The sequence below is a fragment of the Oncorhynchus clarkii genome, chromosome 15, assembly GCF_045791955.1.
Source record: "Oncorhynchus clarkii lewisi isolate Uvic-CL-2024 chromosome 15, UVic_Ocla_1.0, whole genome shotgun sequence".
Lineage (NCBI taxonomy): Eukaryota > Metazoa > Chordata > Actinopteri > Salmoniformes > Salmonidae > Oncorhynchus > Oncorhynchus clarkii.
In genome coordinates this window covers 24,622,693-24,648,545 of record NC_092161.1, presented here as the reverse complement: position 1 = coordinate 24,648,545, position 25,853 = coordinate 24,622,693, and the positions used below count along the sequence as shown (strand labels likewise).

General features: G+C 40.3%; 1 protein-coding gene across 2 annotated transcripts; it reads left to right on the top strand.

Annotated features, from left to right (window-relative positions):
- Positions 1–6,026: 6,026 nt before the first annotated feature.
- On the top strand, positions 6,027–25,394 carry LOC139367085 (ATP-dependent zinc metalloprotease YME1L1-like). 2 transcript variants are annotated; one of them, XM_071105107.1, is made up of 18 exons: positions 6,027–6,226; positions 7,134–7,268; positions 11,216–11,381; positions 11,815–11,916; positions 15,558–15,664; positions 16,127–16,280; positions 16,959–17,042; positions 17,440–17,613; positions 18,048–18,200; positions 18,421–18,553; positions 18,682–18,744; positions 19,945–20,057; positions 20,436–20,591; positions 20,993–21,144; positions 22,025–22,151; positions 22,465–22,538; positions 23,418–23,504; positions 23,707–25,394. In XM_071105107.1, exons 1-18 carry the CDS (start codon positions 6,194–6,196, stop codon positions 23,848–23,850), a joined length of 2,157 nt encoding a protein of 718 aa, XP_070961208.1. In that variant the 5' UTR covers positions 6,027–6,193; the 3' UTR covers positions 23,851–25,394. The 2 variants fall into 2 exon arrangements, with proteins under 2 accessions (XP_070961208.1, XP_070961207.1); XM_071105106.1 differs by having other exon boundaries at positions 16,959–17,066.
- The last annotated feature ends 459 nt before the right edge of the window (positions 25,395–25,853 follow it).

The window sequence follows — 25,853 nt, the reverse complement described above, 5'->3', positions numbered from 1 at the left end:
TAATATGTTACGTCATACATATTTTGAATGCTGTTTGTTACGAATGTTGCCAACATAGAGAGTATTATAAACAATGTTCTCCCTCCTACAATGAGTCAGGTGTTAATAACGCTGATACCTAAGCCTAAAAAAGAAGTGCTGCTCATCGATAACTGGCGTCCAATCTGTCTTCTTAATAATGACTATACAATTATAAGCCTTACTACTTGCAAAAATAATTAAAGAAGTCCTGGATGCAATCATTGATGAAACACAGTCTGGCTTCACGAGGAACATACATATTTTTAACAATGTCAGACTAGTATTAGACATACTTGACTACTATAACTGAGGATAGCTTCATATTATTTTTAGATTTTTATAAAGCATTTGACACAGTAGAGCATCAGTTTCTCTTCCACTCCCTTGAGAGACTTGGCTTTGGGGATTTTTTCTGTAAGGCTATTAAGACTCTATGCAAATGCTAACAGCTCTATCAAATTGAAATATGGCACCCCACCTAGATTTGAGTTAAAGAGACGAATTAGGCAAGGTTGTCCTATCCCTCCGTACCTGTTTTTATTAATCACCCAACTTCTTGCAAATTTTTTAAATAATAGTCCTGTACAAGGTATTTCCATAGCTGGTAAAGAAATTATTATAAGCCAGCTGGCTGATGATACTACACTTTTTCTGAAAGACGCTAACCAAATTCCCATATCGATCAATGTGATACAATCCTTTCCCAAAGGTCTGGTCTATATCTTAACATTAATAAATGTGAACTCATAGCTGTCAAAGATTGTATGACACCTTCATATTATGGTATTCCAGTAAAATAAGAACTTACATATTTAGGCATAACCATTACAAAGGATCAGAAGTCTAGAGGCTTACTAAATTTTAACCCTCTTATTAAAAAAAAACCCAGAAGAAGCTAAATCAATGAGGGACTTATCTTTAAAAGGTAGAGTCCTAATAACCAAGGCCGAAGGTATCTCTAGACTAACATATGGTGCTCTATCTTTATATCTTGACAGTAAAATAAGCAAGGAGAGAGACCAGATGCTTTTCAACTTTCTTTGGAGAAACCGTACCCATTGCATTAGGAAAACTGCTGTAATGAACACTTATGAGAATGGTGGACTGAGTTTTCTGGACTTTACTACTTTAAATAATACTTTTAAGATCAATTGGATAAAACAATTCCTAAGAAGACCCACTTCTATCTGGAATTTTATTCCTCATCATGTCTTCTCTACTTTTGGTGGCCTTAACTTCATGTTGTTTTGCAATTATAATATTGACAAAGTTCCAGTGAAACTTTCTGCTTTTCATTGGCAGGTTTTCTTGTCATGGTCCTTAATTTATAAACACTATTTTTCTCCACACAGATATTATATATGGAATAATCGGGATATATTGTATAAAAATACTTATTTGTTTTTATTGGTTCCAAAATAATATCCTATTGGTGAGCCAACTGGTAAATGCAGAGGGTCTTTTACTCAGTTATAAAGAATTCTTATCACTTTACAAGGTCCCTGTAACACCTAAAGATTTTGCAATTGTTTTAGATGCCATTCCCTCAGGTGTTGCTATGTTATTCAGGAACGTGTCAAGACCTGACCCTCAGAGCCTACCTTCTATTGTCCCTGTTGACTCATCAGTAGGAAAGATTTGTTTCTCTTTTGGTCCATTCAACAACAGAGCGATACGAACCTTGTTTCAGCAGGATGTTGTATCTTTACCTTATGTTATGCCTTATTGGAATGGATTTATTGATAATATCTGTTTGAAAAAAGGTTGGATGTTGCCACACACATACCTACTTGTTAACAAAATTAAAGAAGTTTCCTTTAAAATTATTCATAAATATTATCCTGCCAACCACTATATAAAGAAGTTTAAGGAAAACATCAACTCAAATTGCTCCATTTGTAATGACCACCCAGAAACAGTGCTGCATCTTTTTTTGGCATTGTATGCATGTAAGAAAACTGTGGCAAGACATCAGTAGCTTTATAATTGAACACATTTATGAAGATTTTACACTATTGTGGATGGTGATGTACTGTTTAGATTCTTTACATACAATAGAAATAAGCTGAAACATTTTTATGTAATTCATTTCATTATTCTTCTGGCCAAATTTCATATTCACATATGTACATTTACAAACAGAAAACCACATTTTCGTACCCTACAAAAAGAAATTGAACTGTATTTTAAGATGGTTAAATGCTCTACTAACAAAAAAGCTGTTAGAATTGTAAGTATGTGTATGTCCCTTAAGGTCCTTGTGTAATTGTAATGTGATATTGTACCCCCTAGCTCGATTGTCCATTGTTTGTAATCTATGTATGCTTGTGTTCCCTCATGTGCTTTATGTATTGATTTGTTGTTAATAAAAATAAAATAAAAATTAAATAAAAAAATATGAATGTTGCCAACAATGTTGCAAACATTGCCGAAAGGTGCATAAAGATGGTGGCCTGTACTTACCACAAACACCTTATTTATAAGTTGTATTGTACAGTGCTTTCCACCACAATTTTTTGTATTGACAATAGCACGCTATACATTATCCCAATTCTTGCTCCAAGACATTGGCAATTAGAAAACATTAAAAAGTAGATTGTTCTGATTTATAGCCACAATGAACCATCGTTTTAAAAGTCTGTGGATAGTGCTCAAACAATTATGTCATATCTGAATTCCTCCATTTTTATGCACCTTCTCCATTATTAGCAAAAAATAAAAAAGAGAAACATTGGAGAAGTAGCCAGAGGCATTTCTTCTTTCTTTCTTTGAATGCTAATTTATAGTGACTTTTGAGAAAAGACAAATGGGCCAATCAGTCGTAGGGTCATGGCCATTCATACTATACTGAATACCAGTGTGACTGTTAATGTGGATATATTCAATTAAACAACTATTTTGTACTATTTTTCTCACTTCCCCTATGTCGGGTTGTTACTACTACTGCTCTACATACTGTATGGTTTGAAACAACATGATTTGTTCAAGGTATACTACAGTTATTATAGTGTAATAATAACCAGCAACATACACAGTTAAAAACGATTGTAATAAAAACAAAAAAATCTATCTCCACTCTACAAAATTATGCAAAATAAAATATCCTCATGGCTGCCTCTCTCCTGCATGAAGTTAACACATACAATACACCCTCTAGACTTAAGCTGCTATCATTTCATCAGAGATCATATATTACTTTTTTGTAGACTGTTTTCTCTGCTACCACACGGCAAGTGGTAACTGAGCGAGAGTCTAGGTCCAAAAGGCTCCCCCCATGTGACAAATAACATGCGATTTGATTTGATAATTGCAATTGAGTCACACTATGACAGACCATCAACTCAGACCATCAACTCTATGAGCTTGGAGAGGCACTTCTCACTATCTTACCTGTTTGTTTGTGGCCTCTCTCTCTCTCTCTGTCTGTCTGTCTGTTCTGGGTATCCTCATGGCTGCCTTTCTCCTGCATGATGTTAACACATGAAAAATACCCTCTAGACAAAGGGATGGGTAACTTTATAGGGGTCTGCAATACCCACATCCATACCCGCACATGCAGTCGCAGCTGGCAGTAGCCTATAGGGGCCTTAAGCAAGTAAGCAAATACGTTTAACTGCCCCCCCCCCCCCCCCTGACAACAGAGAGAAGAAAGAAAATACAGTTTTAGAGTTCAATTCCATATTTCCATGGGAAGGAGAGAAGATTTTGCAATAGTGTAACTCATTTCATGCAATTCTACTCATTTTGCCATGGGGCAGAGAGAAAAAATGTCAGTCTTACAGCTAATTTCCTGCAAGTATAGCCAGTTGATGTTTATTGGGTTAAGTCTTGTCCTGGATGCAGAAGTGAGCAATTTCCACAAGCCAGCTACAAAATCAAAATAGGCAATACTGTAAAAAAAAATCATGTTTTCTGTTGTTGTTGCTTTTTTAGTCTTAATTTAAGTTTAGAATTAGACATTAGTGTTAGCAGTGTGGTTAAGGTAACTGTTAGGGTTAAGGTAACTGTTGGGGCGGCAGGGTAGCCTAGTGGTTAGAGCGTTGGACTAGTAACCGGAAGGTTGCAAGTTCAAACCCCTGAGCTGACAAGGTACAAATCTGTCGTTCTGCCCCTGAACAGGCAGTTAACCCACTGTTCCTAGGCCGTCATTGAAAATAAGAATTTGTTCTTAATTGACTTGCCTAGTAAAATAAAGGTAATAAATAAATAAAATTTAAAATTGATGACTTTGTGGCTGTTCCAGCCAGTGACCATCACTGATTCACGACGAAAAACGCTAACCTGCACAATTCTACACATTTTGCCATAGTGTGGATGGAGCCTGAAGAGAAATATTTGCAGTTTTGAGAGTGACTAACAAAATAAATGGGGGCTACCCGGTCGGTAATTTGATCATGATTACTACAAGTTTAGATAGCTGGCTAGACTAATTTACCAATCTAAAACATTTTTGCTGATATGGGCTATTTGAGTGAGTGTCAGTAGCTAAGTTTCCATCCATTATGCGACAGATTTTCATGCGAATATTCTTAAATCTACATAAAACAATGTGTATTTCCCACCAGAGATGTGTTTCCATCAAACTGACTTTTTGCGGATAAAAGGCTGTGTGTGATGCACATAAAAATAACTTTTGCTATATTCCCATGTACCGAATGAAAAATACAAGTTAAATGAGTTTCCATCACATTTTAAAATCTACCTATGGTTTTGTCACAAATACTGTTGCGTTATTTTTGCAAATGTGCCCACTCTGGTCTTGGCACCATAGCCGGGGGAAGTAGTTTGGGGGTGAGGGTGCATGTGCTCTAACCAACATCCTGCAGATACAGTGTGTGTAGGCTATCTACATAATGAGATTATTATGGATAATTATTTGTTGTTGTCAAACAGCAGCCAAGCATCGATCATCATGTCACCGGAATAATATCCTCAATATTTATTGGAAAGAAGCATCAAGCTCATCACCTGGCACATTCACCACCCGGTTCATCATAACTTATTTTATATGTAGCCTAATAAACTGCATGATTTCCCGAGTTGTAGTGGGACGACCACACAACATACATTTATTTCGATATGATGGTTGTTATATCAATATTTGGGCATAAAGGCTTTTCCACTGCCATTTCTCGCATAATTCATTTTCCGACCTCAGAAATATCCCACCATGTCGAACAAACAAGTTGTCTGTCGGCATTTATACAATTGTACCGGCATTTAATGTCGAGTTCAATACAACTGGGACCTCGGAAATCTCCGACATCTGACTTCAGTACGTTCAAAACAACTGGGCACTCGATTTGAACTCGGACCCCTTTCTAGAGCTCCGACTTTCCCACCTGAAGATCACTGACGTCATGATTTGACCTCGTATTTTTTTAAGTTCCCAGTTGTTTTGAATGCTGCATAAGCATGACATAATCATGTTCCAACAATGATTTAGATATCCATATTGGCACTCCCCCACTGTTGTAATTCTTTGGGGGGAAGGTATAGAAATGCATGTATTATTGTCTACCAAGTTATTATATTACAAACACCTTAATACATACCTTTTAATTATATTATGCAAGCTAAATTAAATTAAAACATCTCTGAATCTGGAGACTCTTACCTCCCTCACTAGCTTTAAGTACCAGCTATCAGAGCAGCTCACAGATCCCTGCACCTGTACATAGCTCATCTGTAAATAGCACATTCATTCTATCTCATCCCCATACTGTATTTATTTATTTATCTTGCTCCTTTGCACCCCAGAACCTCTACTTGCTCATGCATCTTCTGCACATCCTACCATTCCAGTGTTTAATTGCTATTTTGTAATTACTTCGCCACCATGGCCTATTTATTGCCTTACCTCTCTTATCCTACCTCATTTGCACATGCTGTATATACATTTTTCTACTGTATTATTGATTGTATGTTTGTTTATTCCACCGGTGGCAAACGCTATCCAAGGTTTATTTATATACATCGTTGGTTCCAACCGGTAGTAATTTCTTACAGACGTGCGTCACTTAACGTTGTTGACCTTTGAGAAGCCATTTTCATCAGAAAGTACCTAGTTGAGTCACAGGAGAGAAAAAAAGGACAGTGCCCAGGAGGAGTTGGTATATTCAGTAACATTGAGGGTCTGTCTTCACATACCAACCCTCAAGTTGCTGTGATAATGTTTTCTTTCTCGACGACGTTCCAGCCACAGGTAAAGCAGTTGACACACAGTGATTAGCTATCATAGTTAGCTACTGTTAACGTTAGCTGACTGATATAACCTAGCTACGTTAGCTAGCTGCTTGAAAGTGCTAGCAGCTAACTAAATTTTCTAGATATAAGCGACAACACATGTAGTTAGCTGTTAAAGTGATCTATTTAAGTTAGCCGTAAGTCTAAATGTCTAGTTATCTTATCAAGCTTATTTAGCTAGCTAGCCTGGTGGACCAGGCTATAATGCTAACAATGAGGTACAAGTTAGCATTAGCTAGCTGTCACCGGCTGGTCCACCGCACCAGACGGTTATCTAGTTAGCCACCAACTTCAGCACTTCGTAGCTAGCCAACTAGCCAGTTAACGTAGTTCCCAACTAGCGTAGTGAGTCTAGTAACGACGAAGTTAAATTGGCCAGCTTGCCAACGTTAGCTAGTTTATTTCAAGCTACAGTATTTAGTTAACTAACGTTAGCTTGTAATATACGTTAGGTTAACTAGTTAGCCAACTAGCTGACAAACGTTATTTGGTTATGCCATAGTATAATATCAATCAATTGCATAATCCAGCTATTGCGGTAACAGCATAGCTAGATTTTTTTTTTTGCATAGCTTGATTTGCTTCTGCCTGTGAATGACAATACTGATGTCATAACCGACCACTCTGTCAGTTGCATGAGAATGTAGAAAATGTTTAACACAGTATAAATGAATATCCCCAGATGTCAAAACAGGTCAGTTGGTTAACGTTATAGGGAAGCTACTGACTAGTAGTACGTAGATGCATAGCCTACAACTTGACAGTTATCCACACCAGTACTGTTGTTTATCAGAACAATATGCCAACACAAGTCATGTATGTCTCATGAATTTCCAATGTCTCCATCTCTCTGGTCTGTCTCCTAGGTAACAAGTCAACTCATTGGCCAACTCATCAATGCCCTTCATTCCCTGAAGAATTCAGCCAGCTCCAAGGCAACAGCTTCTGTCCAGGGTCTGCAAAAAGATGTCACACCAGAGCAGGACCCGCTGCTCACAGAGGTAAACTAAGGGGACTTGGCTGACTTCCGGACCTGCCAACATGCACGCATTTTGCGTACCAACTACGCAATTCTCTGTCCATGTACGACATCCGAGTTAAAAGTACGCAGAAATGAAACGGGCCTGTTTAAAAAAATATATACATATATATTTTTTAAATTTGAATAAAAAATGTATCCCCTGATTAAATCTAGCATCCCGATTCTCGAGCTGCAACACACAGACATGTACGGAGTTTGTGTGAATGGACATGGAGATTAATACATCATTATTCGACGTAACTACCCCGTGTCTGTTTGTTGTGATGCTGAGTTTGCCGACTGTCAGCTGTACGTTAACACATGGACAAATCCCATTTCGACTCCATGTGTTGTGGAAAGGTAAACACTAATTGTTTCAGGCTAATGTTAGCGAACATAAGATGGACATTCAGTGTGCTCTAAAGTGCCAGCAGTTCACTCTCATTTGCTAGTGAAAGAAATTAAATGCAAATACATTTGTGCGAGTGTGATACACATTTAATTCTGCGTCCCATTAGTTGTATTTTCCACAAAACATTACGAGGATCGCTAGACCTGATAGACTGTAACTGTAATTATGATCGACGTCACAAGAAAACATTTGCAAAAGTATAATAAAAAATAAATATGAACATCTTGTCATTAAATGGAGTCGGGATTTTAGAAGACTGCACGATGAAGAATGAATGAGTGTCCGGTATTAGCTTTGGAGGCAATGCTTCTAAAATACCTTTGCACTAGATTTCAGATTTTATCAATTTTGAAAATCTGAAATGGTCTATGCACTGCAAAGAAATACAATAGGCGCCTTTCACATAGGCAGTAACAGTAGACTCTTCTAGCGAACAGCGTTCAGATTTGCTTTGCGGTAGCCTACTTATGCTTTGTGTAGCCAGTTTGCAGTCTGTCGATGCGACCATTTGTTTTTGTTTTCAAAATGGTTTTGCTTTGTGTTGATTCGGATCTGTGTCTAAAAAACCAATACTTGTGAGCTGGCCTTAGTGATTGGCCCTGTTTGAGAGGTTTGTCTAAGCACATGTGCTCATGAAAAACAAGTAAGCATAGGTCCCATGCAATAACAAAATGAGCAGCTAATTTAGCAAGTCATTTTATTGTTATTGCAGCCAGTCAGTAAAGCTGTCAGAGGAACTGTTTGCCACAGAGAAGTCTACCCAGATGACCTGCTGCGTAAGGTTAAATCTGCTAGCTACCAGGCAAATCTGTTGAGAAAATGATTTCCTGAACATTTTGAAGGTCTCCAGAAGATTTGTTCTCACCCACTGTTTCCTATCATAGCTTTTTCGTTCGTATTATGGATAACATGTTTATTTGATACTGATGCTCTGCTTCAAACATTTGTTCTTATCATATCAGTGACATTTTTTTTAAATCGTGGATAAGACGTTTGTACATTTTGTACCTAAACAAATAACTTGTTTTATTTTTTTTTCATTGTTATTTAACTAGGCAAGTCAGTTAAGAACAAGGCAGTTAAGTGGGTTAACTGCCTTGTTTAGTGGCAGAAGGACAGATTTTTATATTTTCAGCTCGGAGATTCGATCTTAGAAACCTTTCGGTTACCTGCTCAACGCTCTAACCACTAGGCTACCTGCCGCCCCATTATTATTTGTTTAATAAATGTTTTAATAAACTCCAAGAATAAAGGCCCTTTCTGTGTTTCTAATTAGATCTTGTTAGTGACTTTTACCATATGTGTAAATGGAATGCCGTCAAGTATTCCAACCTTTTATGGACTTGATTTGGTGCATTTCTATAATTGCAATCAGACTCACAAACAGTGCGTGCATGAGCGTGCAGTGGCAAAAGGGATCCCCAATTCGGCGTGTGCTGAGCGCGAGTTGAATCTCCAATTTGCCGCTTGCATCGGGTACTCTAAAAAGTTGGACAGGGTTGGCAGGTCTGTAATATTTTATTTTCCAATTAAAATTAGGTTAGGATTAAGGTTAGGCTTTGGTTAAGGTAAGGGTCAGTCATAGATTTTGGCTAGTCAGGCTATCAATAGGATGCTGGTTAGAAAAGTCCCCTTAGTCTTGCCCATAAAATAAGCCTACTTCGTGGCAATCGTAGGTGGTAAACAGTTATAAGGGATTCCTCTTGTTATACCCTCTGCCTATTTCTGGCGAAACACTGTTGCAGTTCTCCCTCTGACTGGAGAAGCCTCTCAATTTACACAAGCTGTGTCAACCTTCGCGCTGTAGCTTGCATGAAAGCAGCTTAGCTACACAACTAGCCCAAACCCCATACACTATCCTCAGGAGCCCCAGTTTGACTTTGGACTGACTAATGTGTAACATGCATAAAATGTTTTTTGTTTTTTACTCCTGGGGTGTAATCATTAGTCTAAAAAAAAATGTTTCTATGGGACAAATTCAGGTAGGTATCTCCCCATTTTGTTCCGTTTGCTTCCTTTAAAAAAAAAAACCTGTTTTGCAACAGAATGGGTAATGAATACACCCATGGTGTGTGTATAGTGCTACCAGATCTTACGGGCTTGGCGTAGCTCCGCAAGCGAACACGTGTCTATGTTGAGGTTAAAGATATAATGTGTGACTTTCACTAAACGTATCATTATCATGATACTTGGCCACTACAGCTTCATTGCAGATATCTCACTCACAGCACTCCAATGTGCTGGTGTTATTTTTCCTCGTCATTTGGCTAGAGATCATCATGGCCACTGGAGTCAAACATATTTGCAGATGTTTGGGCTCGTACAAGAGAACTTTCATTATCTGTTGTAACTCGGCCTAAGGAAAGTCCCTTACAAATGCAGCAGCACATAATTTCTTAGCCTGGCTTACATAGGTGGCGACACTCCCACATCACTGCTAGACAACGACCTTGAATATTAATAGCATGGAACAACATATACATAACTAACTCTCAAACTCGAGGCGGCATTCTGCCCACTCCCTACAGTTTTCAGCCATTAGCTTTGCCCACAACTAGCTCACGTGATCTACAATCCCGTCTCTTTGTTAAAACGTTTAGAAACGTCAGTAGTCATCACTTGCGATGTGGCTTTTTAAAGCATATGGCCCTTATCTTTCTTCAGGTAGAAAAGAATCCTTAAAATAAAAAATATACTCTTACTGTAGCAGTTTTGCACAGATCCATACAGCTATGGGTGCCTCCATCTGACAACTACATTTCTGCTACACTGCCCGTGTTATGCTCACACACAGGTGTTCGGAGCATGCTAGATGACTAATTAGCACAGGTCTTCTTGTCTGTTTTCAATAAACAAGCGCTGTAACATGGAGATTATGGCAGTGTTGGAACACTAACCCTATCAAGGTGTGTATCAATTTAAATGTATGATTTCTCGCTGATATATGCTTCCAAAACCATTCCGTAAGCGACACGTGTTAATGTTCAAATTGAGCATTGGGGCTCTTAACAAAACTCCCCTGTACAGAAGATACCTTTGTCCAATGACTCTTATGTGTAATGTAATGAAACTGATTCATGACCAAGGGCTTATACATAACATAGGTCCCCAGCATTTAGTACTATCTTGTGTTTCACTTGGATGAGTGCCAACATATGTGCTATTTCAGCCTCTTAGGACATTAGTTATGTAGCCCCATTTCAGTTCAAAGGGTTCAACTTAGCCTTGATCTCATGACTTTATTCTATAGCCATCTTTTTACTATATTCTATCATACTGTACTGGATTGCCATCAGACCAAATTATCTACCAAATGGTGCTACCTTTGACCACCCCCTTTAAATTCCAATTACTATTAAATGAGGGAACAGTAAGCTAGGTTACGGGTTGCAAAAGGCAACCCCTGTGGTCGTGAGTTGGCTATGCACACACCACTAACAGATCAGGGACCAGGCTAGCTAACGCTATGTCATTATTACAGTTGTGTCCTTCACACTGACTTCCTGTCCCCACAGCCCGCTGTGAACCTGAGGGACCTGGGTCTATCAGACCTGAGGGTGGGACAGTTGGATGAGCTGCTGAACAGGTTACTGCCCTCACTGGGCTCGGAGGACGGCCCAGCCACCTCAAGATGGAGGACGTCCCATGTCTCCGCAGAATCTTTCTTCCACAACAAACATGGTGAGGAGGTTTGTGGTTGGGTGTACACTGAGTATACAAAAGATTAAGAACACCTGTTCTTTCCATGACAACTGACCAGGTGAAAGCTATGATCCCTTATTGATGTCACTTGTTAAATCCAATCAGTGTAGATAATCAGATTAAAGAAGGATTGCTAAACCCTGAGACAATTGAGACATGGATTATGTGTGTGCCATTCAGAGGGTGAATGGGCAAGACAAAAATGTAAGTGCCTTTGAACGTGGTGTGGTAGTAGGTACCAGGCATAGCGGTTTGTGTCAAGGACTGCAACACTGCTGTGTTTTCACTCTCAACCGTTTCCTTTGTGTATCAGGAATGGTGGTATATTTGCAGTAATATTATCACAAGCAGTCATTAACACTTGTGTATTTGTGGTAATCTTATGTTGACCTTTTTGTATTAATTTCCATAGGGTTGTCAAACGCAAAGTTGGGTGTTTTTGGATTGCCTATGTTCCACAGACCAAACCAGAGTCCTCTACAAGTCGTCTGTTCAGAGCTCCAGTACTGGCCTGGTAAGGAACCATAACTGTGGTCCTCATCTGTGGAATGGACCCAGCAACCCTCATGGGAATTTTCAAATTAAACTATACATTTGACTTAGTTTTTACCAATCTAACAATACTGAATAAAAATATATAGCAAAATGCACACATTTTAAACATTTTACTGATTTAGTTAATAGGAGGAATTGGGCAATTGAAATAAATAAATTTGGCTCTAATCTATAGATTTTACATGACTGGGCAAGGGGTGCAGCCATGGGTGGGCATGGTAGGACATAGGCCCACCCACTGGGAGCCAGGCCCAGCCAATCAGAATGAGTTTTCCCCCACAAAAAGGCTTTTATTACAGATAGAAATACTCTTCAGTTTCACCGCAGGTGAAGAAGCTGTGGAGGTCCTGGGCTGCCGTTAGACATGGTCTGAGGCTGGTTGAACGTGCTGCCAAATTCTCTAAAATAACATTGGAGGCAGCTTATGGTAGAGATATTAACATTAAATTATCTGGCAATAGTTCTTGGACGTTCCTGCAGTCAGCATGCCAATTGCACGCTCCCGCAAACTTGAGACATCTGTGGCCTTGTGTTGTGACAACTACACATTTTAGTGGCTTTTTATTTCATGCTGTTTAATCAGCTTCTTGATATGCCACACTTGACAGGTGGCTGGATTATTGGCAAAGGAGAGAGGCTCACTAATAGGGATGTAAATACATTTGTGCACAACATTTTAGAGAAATATGCTTTTTGTGCATATGGAACATTTCTGGGATATTTTATTTCAGCTCATGAAACTTGGGTACAACACTTTGCAAGTTGCGTTTATATTTCTGTTCAGTATACGTCATTGTTATTTGAATGGTAAATCTCTTGATAAACTGTGTAAATTAAGACGGCATAGGCCTTCTTACAGGTGAATGCATATTCAATAGGAGTGTCTGCATGCATTGAATTATTGAGCTTGTTTTGGCTGATCAGTGGAGTCTATGGTGCTATAGATGACAATCTGTTTCCCTTCCATTTGGGACTTGTATTAGCCTACTGATCAACATTTCTGTAGAAGCATCACTCCAGCATGTCACGCCTGTAATCTGACTATAAACGGTCAATTTACGGATATGATTGCGCCTGTTCAGATTAGAGGTCGACCGATTTCTGATTTTTCAACGCCGATACCGATTATTGGAGGACCAAAAATGCCGATACCGATTAATCAGCCGAGTTGTTTTTTTTTTTGTAGTAGTAGTAATGATGACAATTACAATACTGAATGAACACTTATTTTAACTTAATATAAAACATCAATAAAATCTATTTAGCCTCAAATAAATAATGAAACATGTTCAATTTGGTTTAAATAATGCAAAAACAGTGTTGGAGAAGAAAGTAATATGTGCCATGTAAAAATGCTAACGTTTAAGTTCCTTGCTCAGAACATGAGAACATATGAAAGTTGGTGGTTCCTTTTAACATGAGACTTCAATATTCCAAGGTAAGAGGTTTTAGGTTGTAGTTAATATAGTATTTATAGGACTATGTCTCTCTCCACCATTTGTATTTCATATATATTTGACTATTGGATGTTCTTATAGGCACTATAGTATTGCCAGTGTAACAGTATAGTTTCCGTCCCCCTCCTCGCCCCTACCTGGGCTCGAACCAGGAACACATCGACAACAGCCACACTCGAAGCATTGCTCCACAAAAGCCTCGGCCCTTGCAGCGCAAGGGGAATAACTACTCCAAATCTAAAAGCGAGTGACGTTTGAAACAGTATTAGCGCACACCCAGCTAACTAGCTAGCCATTTCACATTGGTTACACCAGCCATTAGGCTGATAGGCTTGAAGTCATAAACAGCGCTGTGCTTGCAAAGAGCTGCTGGCAAAATGCACGAAAGTGCTGTTTGAATGAATGATAACGAGCCTGCTGCTGCTCAGACTGCTCTATCAAATCAGACTTGATTATAACATAATAACACACAGAAATACGAGCCTTTGGTCATTTAATATGATAAAATCCGGAAACTATCATTTTGAAAAGAAAACGTTTATTATTTCAGTGAAATACGGAACCGTTCGGTATTTTATCTAACGGGTGGCATCCATCAGTCTAAATATCCTTGTTACGTTGCACAACCTTCAATGTACGTCATAATTACATAAAATTCTGACAAATTAGTTCGGAATGAGCCAGGCAGCCCAAACTTGCATATACCATGACTCTGCGTGCAATGAACGCAAGAGAAATGACACAATTTCACCTGGTTAATATTGCCTGCTAAACTGGATTAGTAGTTATAACTAGTGAATATGATTGATTGTTTTTTTTATAAGATAAGTTTAATGCTAGCTAGCAATTTACCTTGGCTTCTACTGCATTCGCGTAACAGGCAGATTACTCGTGGAGTGCAATGGTTAGAGCGTTGGACTAGTTAACTGTGCGGTTGCAAGATTGGAACCCCTGAGCTGACGAGGTGAAAATATGTCGTTCTGCCCCTGAACAAGGCAGTTAACCCACAGTTCCTAGGCAGTCATTGAAAATAAGAATGTGTTCTTAACTGACTTGCCTAGTTAAATAAAAGGTATACAAAAAAAGTAAAAACATTGAATTAAAAAAATAATCGGAAATCGATTGTTATGAAAACTTGAAATCGGCCCTAATTAATCGGCCATTCCGATTAATCGGTCGACCTCTAGTTCAGATCAGCACACCAGCAAATAGCTAACGTTACACCGCAAGTCAGATGGCTTGTTGCCATCTGATATCTTGGCTAGCTAGCATAGTAGCTAATATAGCTAGCTAGCTAAAACCACAGATGAAAGGGTTAGTTATTGTAATTTTTGCTAACAGGTGACATAGCTATCTGCTTAGCTAGCTTATTGCAAGCATTATTAGTGAATGAAACTAAACTAATATTTGCAACAAATTGGTCACGGTGTAAATTCATTTCTTTCTCAATACTGTACCTTTCTGTTGAAGAATGAACTAGCTTGCTGCTGATTTTCCCAGCTAGACATTCCTCCACATTGTACAGTGGCGGCTGGCATAGCAGCAGTTTTCCTATGTGGAGGGACTAGAAAAGGCCAATATCGGCTTAGCTGATTATAGGTCGTTGTCTAGTGCCTACTCCACTAGTCTGCACTGGGAGTCTAGGCTGCATCACGTTAACACTTAAATAATATGGCATGTAGTAGTGTTAACTGTTTTAAAAATTGTATTTTAAGGGGTGGATCAGCTTTAATATTGCAGATTGGTGCTTCCATCAATGTAATTATCTTCATTTCCAATCCAACATATATTTTTTACATACATACAGTAGAAGTTGGAATTTTACATACACCTTAGCCTACTACATGTAAACTCAGTTTTTCACAATTTCTGACATTTTAATCCTAGTAAAAATTTCCTGTTTTAGGTCAGTTAGGATTACCACTTTATTTGCGCAAAACACAGGGCTCTACACTATTAGATGTTCTGGGACAAACCACATTCCAAGATCCTGACCTACCTCGCGTTGTTTGTTTTGCAATGCTGGGTGTCTTGGGTGGGGGTAGTTTCCACATTTTATAGCATTCCATTGGTCCGGAAGTGATATTTTCCTCCCTGTGACACACCATAGTGAAATTCATTTTGTTTGGTCTCTCTCACTCAGTAAGGGTCCAGAACCGAGGCTTCAAGACTCTGAGGAAGAGCAGACGTGTGCAGTCTGGTTACGTGGGGCCGGCGGAACCAGAGGGGTACACCACAACCTTCATGAAGGTCAGCCAGTGTTACACTACATAAGTCACACATCCACTCTCCAAATGTCCTCTTGGACAGAGTTTGGCATGAACCCACTGTATCTGTTTGGTTGTCTTCAATTTTACCGAACACACTAAATAGTTTGTTTCCCTGCAAAGTGAAGATGGACTTTACTGGGATATGTTATAAAATTCTAACATCGTTTTAGAGTTGGTTTCATAGGCAAAACCCAATCTCTCTGTGGCAGTAGTCCTTGTTCTTTATGGTGTAGTGGACCATTTTTCACTTTCTATTTTATATTTTAACTGTGCTCCCTCACGTGGAAAGACCCATTTTTATGTCTTGTGACCATTAATCCCATTGTTTCATATTCAACCCCCCCCCCCCCCCCCCCTCTTTTTGTCTCGCATACTAACCTGCTGACACGCATACATTATGCTCTCTTTCCCACTTTCTCACAACACGCACACACTGTCACAGGGTCTCCTCCTGAGACCAGACAAGGCCCCGGAGGCAGAGAGTCTTGACCAAGTGGTAAAGTTGAAGAACCTGCCAGGTGACCAACAAGATGCTTTCAAGTCTGGCTTCACAGAGGGTTTCATGAAGTCCCAGGCCTTCACTCAGAGGACACAAGGCACGTCGCACAACTCTCTTCATACATCACATAAATACATTTTACTTCTTAGTCTCTCAGCATTATGCCCTTCCTAGAGTGACTAACAGGAAGTTTTTTTAATTTTAATTAATTTTTTTATAAAAGGGGCAAAGTTAAAACAATAACAAAGCAGACACCCCGCCACTGTTTTTAGTAAACAGCTGAGGGATGGGGCTGGAGAAATGTAACCACTCAAATTCATAGACTAAAGATGCAATGATTGACCATCCATGACATCAACATTATAGTTTTGACTATGTTTTGAGGCTATACATTTTTTACAATTATTGTTTGTAAACAATGGAATTAAAAAATCTTATATTTTGCGTTTTGATGGCGTACGGCAGTTGAACTAAGCTCATGAGGCATTTGTAAGTTATATTCTTCAAGAATTAATAGGTAAATATGATTATTTTCAAAGTAAAACATGTGATGTAGATTGACCCTTTTTTTGAGATATTTTAAAGTGTAGACAGCTCATTTGAACCATACCTTTGCTCCTAGCAGATTTGTCAATCATGACTGCCAGTTACAGTGAAGCACTAAGCCCATGGTCACTACTAGCAGTTCCACGAAGTGATCACAAGGTGGCACTGCGGAGTTGAACTAAATCACTTGGAAGTATCACATTTATATATTTCTATCTTCCATTGACAGACTCACTAAGGAGGACCAGGCTGATTCTATTGGTCCTCCTCCTCGTGGGAATCTACGGCCTGTCAAGAACCCCGTTTCTCTCGGGTAAAGGCTCCTTTTCTGATGCTGGTTTGTTTTCAATTCAATTCCTACACTTGCATGAATCACCCTATTGTGATTTTTGTGTTGTGCTTCTTCATCAAGAGCAATAGTTGTAAGTGCTGCTGTTTGCCTCATCATGCTGAAAAATATATTTTTAATTATCAGTCAGCTGTCTGGAATTAGCTGGACTATTTAGCAGAAATGTAACCTTTGGTTATTAAACAATGAATGATTGAATAGTAAATGGTTATTTCAATTCATTTGTATGGAAGATGAAAGTGGTATGAGCAAAAACAATAGTTCATGGCAAATTATAGTCTAGCATAGTTTCCATGATGAATAGAGATTCCCAGGTGTTGTCATTGGTCTGACTGAGTTGCTGTGGGTCTGTCCTGTACAGTGAGGTTCCGCACCACATCAGGCCTGGACTCGCAAGTGGACCCAGTCCAGGTGAAGAGTGTGACGTTTGAGCACGTCAAGGGGGCGGAGGAGGCCAAGAACGAACTGCAGGACGTGGTCGAGTTCCTCAGGAACCCCCAGAAGTTCACTGTGCTGGGAGGGAAGCTGCCTAAAGGTAGTCTGTTGGTCTGTCTTTCTGTAAATGTTTAGAATATGCTATTGCCTTGAGGTTAGTGTCTGCTGTAAGATTGTAATGTTGGGAGTTCGATCCCCGGCTGAGGCCAAGAACAAAACAAAGACAGCAGCTCTTACCAAAGACAATAAAAATGGGACCTGGTGCGTCTCTGCTTGGCACTCAGCATTAAGGAGATCTGTTTTAGGATAAGGCCTTACGATAGACTAGCGTCCTGTCCAGAGGGTGTACTTGTATATCAAGCTGCCTCACGCTACAGAAACAGGATCCAGCGCCAGCTCACACAAGCTTCTTTCCTTCTACTTATTTATTGCACCCCGATCTGTCGGTATCTGTAGGGTCTTCCCTTTACCCATTGAAGGAATGAAGCAATGTATCCATGTTGTGCTCATTTGTGGCCTCTCTCGTTCTGTCAGGCATCCTCCTGATCGGCCCCCCTGGAACAGGGAAGACTCTCCTGGCTCGGGCTGTAGCCGGGGAGGCCGACGTCCCCTTCTTCTATGCCTCGGGATCTGAATTTGACGAAATGTTTGTTGGTGTTGGAGCTAGCCGCATCAGGAACCTCTTCAGTAAGTCCCAGGAAAGATGAAAAGCTGTGTCAATTCACTGACTGACCATCCTACACCCTGTCACTCTTGATGATAGCTGAAAGGACTTGAGAGGTTTCCACCACATGACTTTCACCTATCAAGTCCTTTCTGATCAGTGTCCACGGACGAGAAGAATTGAGCAAAGGAAGCTATCAAGAAACCTCCTAAATAAATCTCTTTCCCTCTGTTTGGTCTGCAGAAGAGGCAAAGGCCAATGCACCTTGTGTTATCTTCATTGATGAGCTTGACAGTGTGGGGGGAAAGCGGATTGAGTCACCAATGCACCCCTACTCCAGACAGACCATCAACCAGCTACTGGCAGAGATGGATGGGTAAGAAAAATTCTGAATATATATATATGTTGCATCGGCGAATTTGATAAATTAAGCTGGACTTAAGTTTCCCTGTTGCTAATCACAAGGCTTGCGTGGTCGTTATTCAATGTGTTGATATTTTACAGGTTCAAACCAAATGAAGGGGTCATCGTTATTGGCGCTACAAACTTTGCAGAGGCTTTGGATAAGTATGTTTACAGTGTGTAGTAACTGGTGTTTCTATGGGCTTTTCACCAGCCAGTCGACTTGGTCCCTTTGTCAGGATCTGGCTGACTGGCTGGCCGCCAAGTCTTAATGGTTCAACGGGTCGCTTTTACACTGCTGGATTTCAGCAGCTCAGAGATGCAAAACCACACATGAAATGTGGGTCACATGGGAATAAGGCTGGTGCTTAAAGGGATACTTCGGGATTTTGGCAATCAAGCCCTTTATCTACTTCCCGAGTCAGATGAACTCATGGATACCATTTTTATGTCTGCATCCAGTCTGAAGGAAGTTGGAGGTAGTTTTGCGAGCCAATGTTAACAGTTACTATAGACTTCCGGTCATTGTGCTAGTTAGGAATTGCGCTAAAACTAGCTAGCAACTTCCTTCAAAATGCACGGTGAGACATTAAAATGGTATCCATGATTTCATCAAACTCTTGGGAAGTAGATAAAGGGCTTCATTGGCAAAGTCCTGAAGTATCTCTTTAAAGCGGCAATCAGCAGTTGAAACGATAAAAAGCGTTCTCCCCAGCAAGCTTATATTTTGGTTTCTGATGGGGTACAACATTTGAACTAAGCGGCATAAGTTATATTCTTCAAAAATCAGTGGATACGTTAAATTAATGTGTCCGAAAATGGATGTAGCAACTACTGTTTGCCCCTTTAACTGAAGCAAATTGCACAGGGGGAACTACACTTCCCATGTGCCCAGAGATCAGATGCTGCCTTTGGCCATGATCCTCCTCAAAGTTCTCTCCTTGAGAGCTGGTCATGGGACCGGAAAAAAACGGTGTAAATGGAACAAACCCATTTTGAATGGAGTCGAAAATAGAGCACCTCCCCAGGGCTCTATTCAATCTGCATCGCTGAAGTTCAGTTCAAGAGCGTGATTTACATTTTAAAGACAATATTCCCGCTTTAGCAGAGACTGCATTCACGGTTCAGGTTGCGTGTCGGCTCAATCGAAAATTTGCTGTAAATTTATAGAGCGGAATCTGTAACCCTTCAGCTTTACAGATTGAATAGATTTCTTAAGCTTGCCCCATTGACAGAGCAGCTTTTCATTTGATTGTAGAATGCGTTTGTCATTGACACACTTGAGATTGGAGCAGTTGCCTTGTTCTAAATGTATACAACCTGTCAGCAATGGAATCATTAACCCATTACTCCTGTTCTTGTTAGTGCGCTGATAAGACCGGGGAGGTTTGACATGCAGGTGACGGTCCCTCGGCCCGACGTGAAAGGACGCACGGAGATCCTCAACTGGTACCTTCAGAAGATCAAAGTGGATCCTAGTAGGTTTCAAATCGGTTGTTTAGACTAGCGGTTTTCAAACCTCTCTTCGGGGATCCCCAGATGTTTGACCATTTAGTTGTAGCCCTGAACTAGCTCACCTAGTGAAGGGCTTGATGATTAGTTGACAAGTTGAATCAGGTGTGCTAGCTGTGGAATAGTTCAAATACATGGAGTGGCTGGGGTTCCCGGAGGAGAGGTTTGAAACCCCTGGCTTAGACAGTATATCAACTGACTCATGTATTTTAGCCATGGTAAACCTAGCAGCCTCATTGAGAGGTTCCAATCACTTGGTGTCACGGCTGCCCCCCTGAATTCCTGCATGAAAGAGCCCACTGTTTTGGACTGACATTAGCTTCCTTTTGTCTCTGTTCATTCAGACGTGAACGCAGAAATCATTGCCAGGGGGACGGTGGGGTTCACTGGGGCGGAGCTGGAGAACCTTGTGAACCAGGCGGCCCTGAAAGCAGCGGTGGATGGCCTAGACCTGGTCACCATGAAGGAACTGGAGTTCTCCAAGGACAAGATCCTCATGGGTGGGTAGTCACACACTCACAGAAATACAGATTCAGAAACACACACACACACACACACACACACCCTGCCATGTGAGAGTGCTTAACGTTAGAGACATTCTAATCTAGACAGTAAGAATGTCAGGTCAATGAACGTCCCTCGTTCTCTAGGACAGATATTTTCTGAGGGATAGGTGGGCTTTGCTTCAGTTTGTTCCATACTTTTATAGGACCTACAGTTTGATAACTGTAATGCTTGTTAGGATTAGGAGCAGTCTTATCTCTCTGGTTGGAATTCAGTTAAACATGCTGGAGTAAACCTGCACCTCAGTAATGTGAGTGATGTTGAGTGTTTGACTTAATAAAAGGTGGACTCTTGAACTATTAATGATAGACTAAATTCCTTTCTCTGTATACTGAAGGTCCTGAGCGCAAGAGTGTGGAAATCGATAAGAAGAACAAGCAAATCACAGCCTACCATGAGTCAGGCCACGCCATTGTGGCGTATTACACAAAAGATGCCATGCCCATTAACAAGGCCACCATCATGCCCCGTGGACCCACTCTCGGACATGTGAGTAGGACTGGGCATTGCATTTTGATTGGCCAAAAGTGTTTGAAGCGCTGGTATGTCTTCACAAAATGTTTGCACCTGCATTGACATGACTTCTCTGATTAGCAATGCCATTGACAAAATAACAACCAGCATGCATGTAAGATCATTAGAAAAATGTTGATTGTTAATTTGTTAAATTTCATACGTGTTTCGAATTGCTAAGCCATATTTTTATATACAGGGATCTCAGAATGTGCTCCATTATACAGGAAAATACCTTGCAGAATATGTGCATTGTCCCTCTACTGTTACTTAGCTCAGCCGCTCCCCAAACCTTTTCACTTGGGTCCCCCCTTCCAGCATTGATTAACATCCCGCGCCATGAATGTTTCTATGGGCACAATCGCTGTTCATGACACACGCTTTTCACACCCCTCTTGTTGGTGGAGAGTATTTTGGTTTACAGCAGGTTTAAAGCTGCATAGTTATAAACAAGTTTATAAATAGCTTTCTAAGGTATGTAGTGACTAACACGACAAGAGGAACTGATGATGCACTACCCAATTTCGAAATTGCACCTTGTGCATTCTACTATTACAACTGTTAAAAGTAAGTTTAAAGCTGGACTGAGTTCCCTTTAAAAAAAAAAAAATGTTGGGGTGTGGGGCACAGTTTGGGAACCACTGACTTAGCCCCCCTCTTACTGCGGTTGCCCTGGACTTACTCAAAGAAGTTTGCTTCTGTTAAATATTTCAATTTTGGCAGAACTGTTTGTAGCTCCAGGGGGCGTCCGGGCCTGCCTTAAAACAATTCAGGAGGAACAGAGAAGTACGATTAAGCAATGGTTTACCTAAGATGGATGGTCTCTCTCAAACTAATTTGTCATCTGTCTGTTCAGGTGTCCATGCTCCCAGAGAATGACCGATGGAGTGAGACACGTGCTCAGCTCCTGGCCCAGATGGACGTCAGCATGGGCGGCCGCGTGGCCGAGGAACTCATCTTCGGCGACGATTACATCACAACCAGTGAGGAAAAGCCTAGTTTGGTTAGGCTTTAATATATGCCATTTAGTAGGTGCTTTGTTCCAAAGTTACTTAAATTCATGCGAGCATACATTTTACGTACAGATGGTCCCGGGAATTGAACCCACTATCCTGGCATTGCAACCGCTATACTCTACCAACTGAACTACAGTATAGAGCAGTTCTTAAATGTATTGCTAAGTCTGCTATGAAAATACATTTTGCATGATCGATATTTCTATGATTCAACCATTTAAAAAAAAAAAAAAGTGCTATCTCATCCTTACTCTTGTATTGTGGTGGCTCTGTTTTTCAGGAGCATCAAGTGACTTCGACGGGGCAACTAAAATAGCCAAGATGATGGTGACCAGGTTTGGAATGAGTGACAAGGTAAGGGATTATACCTCATGTGCATAAAATGGTGGATTGATGACATTTATTGAAGACACAAATCGTTCATAACTATTCTGGTAGTCTGCATATTAGATAATGCATTTAATATCGTGTCACAAGGCTTTTTCAACAATTCACCTAAGGCCCATATCTGTAAACCAAGAAGGTAGCATTTGCCTTTGTGCAGAAATGCCATACTCAGGCTTTGCACATGATTGGAGGGGTCTCAGCGATGTGGCTGGTGTGTATGTGCCCACACATTCCAGACTTTCGTCCTAATCCTTTCCTCAGCCCTGTGTTCCGACTCAAAACGGAGAGATTTAATCTACTACCCACCTCGTATCCACAGTCCATAGGTCTACTGAGGTTATGTGCAGCTCAAACAGCCCAATTCTTGGTTCAAATTTTAATTTTGAAGCACATAAGGGGGATCAATTTCGTGAGCGGGACGGACTTGTTTTTTGTCGATAGCCTAAATCTTTGCGGGTCATTGATATCACTCTCCTCCAGCCGTCTAACTCTTTTGTTCCAATCATATACTTAACCTTCTCTGCCAACCATTAAATTAGGGATTTATTTACTGTGCCACAGACCTGGCAACCCACGCCGCCCTCCGCTGTTTATCCACTGTTCAGAGTAGCTGTTGCATAAGTGTTCGTTTTTACTTTTTAGTCATTTTGTGGACGCTCTTATCCAGAGCTACTTACAGTTAGTGCATTCATCTAAAGGCCGCTAAGTGAGACAACCACATGTCAAATTAAGTCCATTTTCCCCCAATAAAGATGCTATGAGAAAAGAAAAGTGCAAGAAAGTCAAGGATGTTCGTTTATGATTATTATTTTGCCACGAACCTGGGACTAAACTCCATTGTTTCAGCTTGGTGTCATGACCTATGCTGACCTGACTAAACAGAGCCCTGAGACTCAGGCTGCCATCGAAAAGGAAGTGAGGGTCCTGCTCAAGGTAAGCTTCTCCAACCTCCCCCCACTACTCATGTAAGACCACAAATTTAAATCCTATTTAGTTAAGGATCGTATTTACCAACCAATAATCATTCCACATTCTGAAGTTGTTTTCAATATTCACTCTTTCTTTTGAAAATTTATATTTTATAGGCTGCTCAGATTTTCTGTCACATTCAATGATCATTCTCTATCTTCTTCAGGACTCGTATGAGCGAGCCAAAAACCTCTTGAAGACATACAGTGACGAGCACAAGACGCTGGCTGAGGCTCTGCTAACGTACGAAACGCTGGATGCCAAAGAGATCAAGCTGGTCCTGGAGGGCAAGTCCCTGGACCCTAGATGACTCTGTGGACGAGTCAGAGACAGTTCGACATCAGGGTTGGGTTTAATTCCATTTAAATTCTAGTTAATTCAGGAAGCTAACCAAATTCTAATTCCATGTTTTGTCCTCAATGAAAAGCATTGACGAGAATTAGGATTTCAGTGTACTTCTTGAATTAAAATGGAATTGACCCAAACCTTGTTGGACAAATTATATGTATTATATGAAGATGTGCAATGGAGTGGAGGCCTTTGTAGTATTTTCTCTTTCTCAATGTAAATTACACACTGAATTTGTTTTAGTCAACAATCACATTTTATGTTATCCCTCTTGGTTTTGACACCTCAAAGACGTTGTTGGGCAGGCATTCCCTTACGGCAGCTTGGTCAACAGAGATAAAAGCCTGTCGATAGATTATTTTTAACACCCCAAACTCAAAATGCCCACCTTTTGTTGCCATTTATTTGAGAGATATTGTCCTCATGCCCCCCCCCCCCCAACTTGCAGTCTGAGATTGTGAGTTCGCCCCCTTTAAAAGTGTAAGTTGTTTCAATCAAGAAAGTGCTGAATTAGTCCTCAGCAAGAGAGGCCAAACAGATGTAGTTCTTTCCCAGCTTCATTTCTGTAGCAGTTTTGGGCATGGAAGCCTCATGCATTTGATATGTTATCAAAGTTATGAGGGAAAATAAATGGTTGCTTTTGGTCACAGACAATGATGTAGTGGTGGGCAAACTGATCGCAGTGAGTAAAGTGAAGCTCCCTATACTTTCAATGCATTCTTCTGCAAAAGGTGCTTGGCCAAAATAAAAAAGGTGCCTAAACTGCGTTCACCCTCCACTACACAACTAGTTGCAGATCTTATCCTACTAGACCTATAGTCTTTTCCCTGAGCAGAATATTAGTGGTATTAAAAACCCATATGTTTTGTGGTAGGTGGTATCATTAAAGTGACAATCGGCAGTTGAAACGATAACAAAGCATCCTCCCTGCCCCTGTTTTAGTAAAAAGCTGAGGGATGGGGCCGAAGTGTAACTGCTCCAATTCATAGAGCTATGGATGCAAGGACTGACCATCCCATTTTATCAACATTCTAGTTTAAACAATGTTATGAGCCCATAGTGTTTGTTTACATTTACTTTGGTTACAAACATTGGAGTTCAACCCGCTTATGTTTTGGGTTCTGATGCAACTGCAGATTGTCCCTTTAAAAAAGAAAAAAATAACTTTAATATACATATAGAATGTAAATACAGAATGGCTGTAAGTGTTCTGACCACTTTATGATGCCTCAGTGAATTGTGGAACTGCTATGGTTGACTCTGAATGTGAAGTAATTCATCTGCATTCACTTTATGTAGTTTTCATTTATTTATGTACCCAAAGTGTGCCAGATTTGCCCTCGTCAGCTGTTTTAGGCCCACGTGCCCTCTTCTGAGCCCAATATGTAAAGGAAATGTGAAGGGGGCTGTGTATATATTTGTGTGTGTAAGGTAGATATACTTCATCTCTTTCTCGTCATTGTAAATGGATCTTGTGGATGTTGAATAAAAGTTATTCTAAAATAATGCTGTTCTTCTTGACATTGACTTTTCGTCTCTGGTTGTGAGATTTTGCCCGGGATTATTTCAAAGCATCGTTGCAGCACTGTGCTGCTCATAATGTGCCTCACAATTTCCTTAAGGTTTGCATTCATGGTCAACACTGGATTTCAGCTCAAGTGCAAATTAACTTTAAAGGTAGAGTTTGCGATGCACGAAGTAAACGGCAATATTGGACTTCCCTAAAACAACTCGGTGCAAAGCACAAAGTAGAATTTCGGGTGTTTTCTCCCGCAGTTATCATGTTGCAGTGGAGTGCACATATACTGTGAGTGCATTGTCTTTCTATTCTTTGACCTTAAACAACCTGATGTTGGAAAGACGGACCTGAGACTGCACTCTTTCTGTTAGCCAAATTACCCTCAATCACAGAAAACGGTCTTGGATGTCTCCCATTTCCTGTCAATGTAGTCATCTTAGTATTGG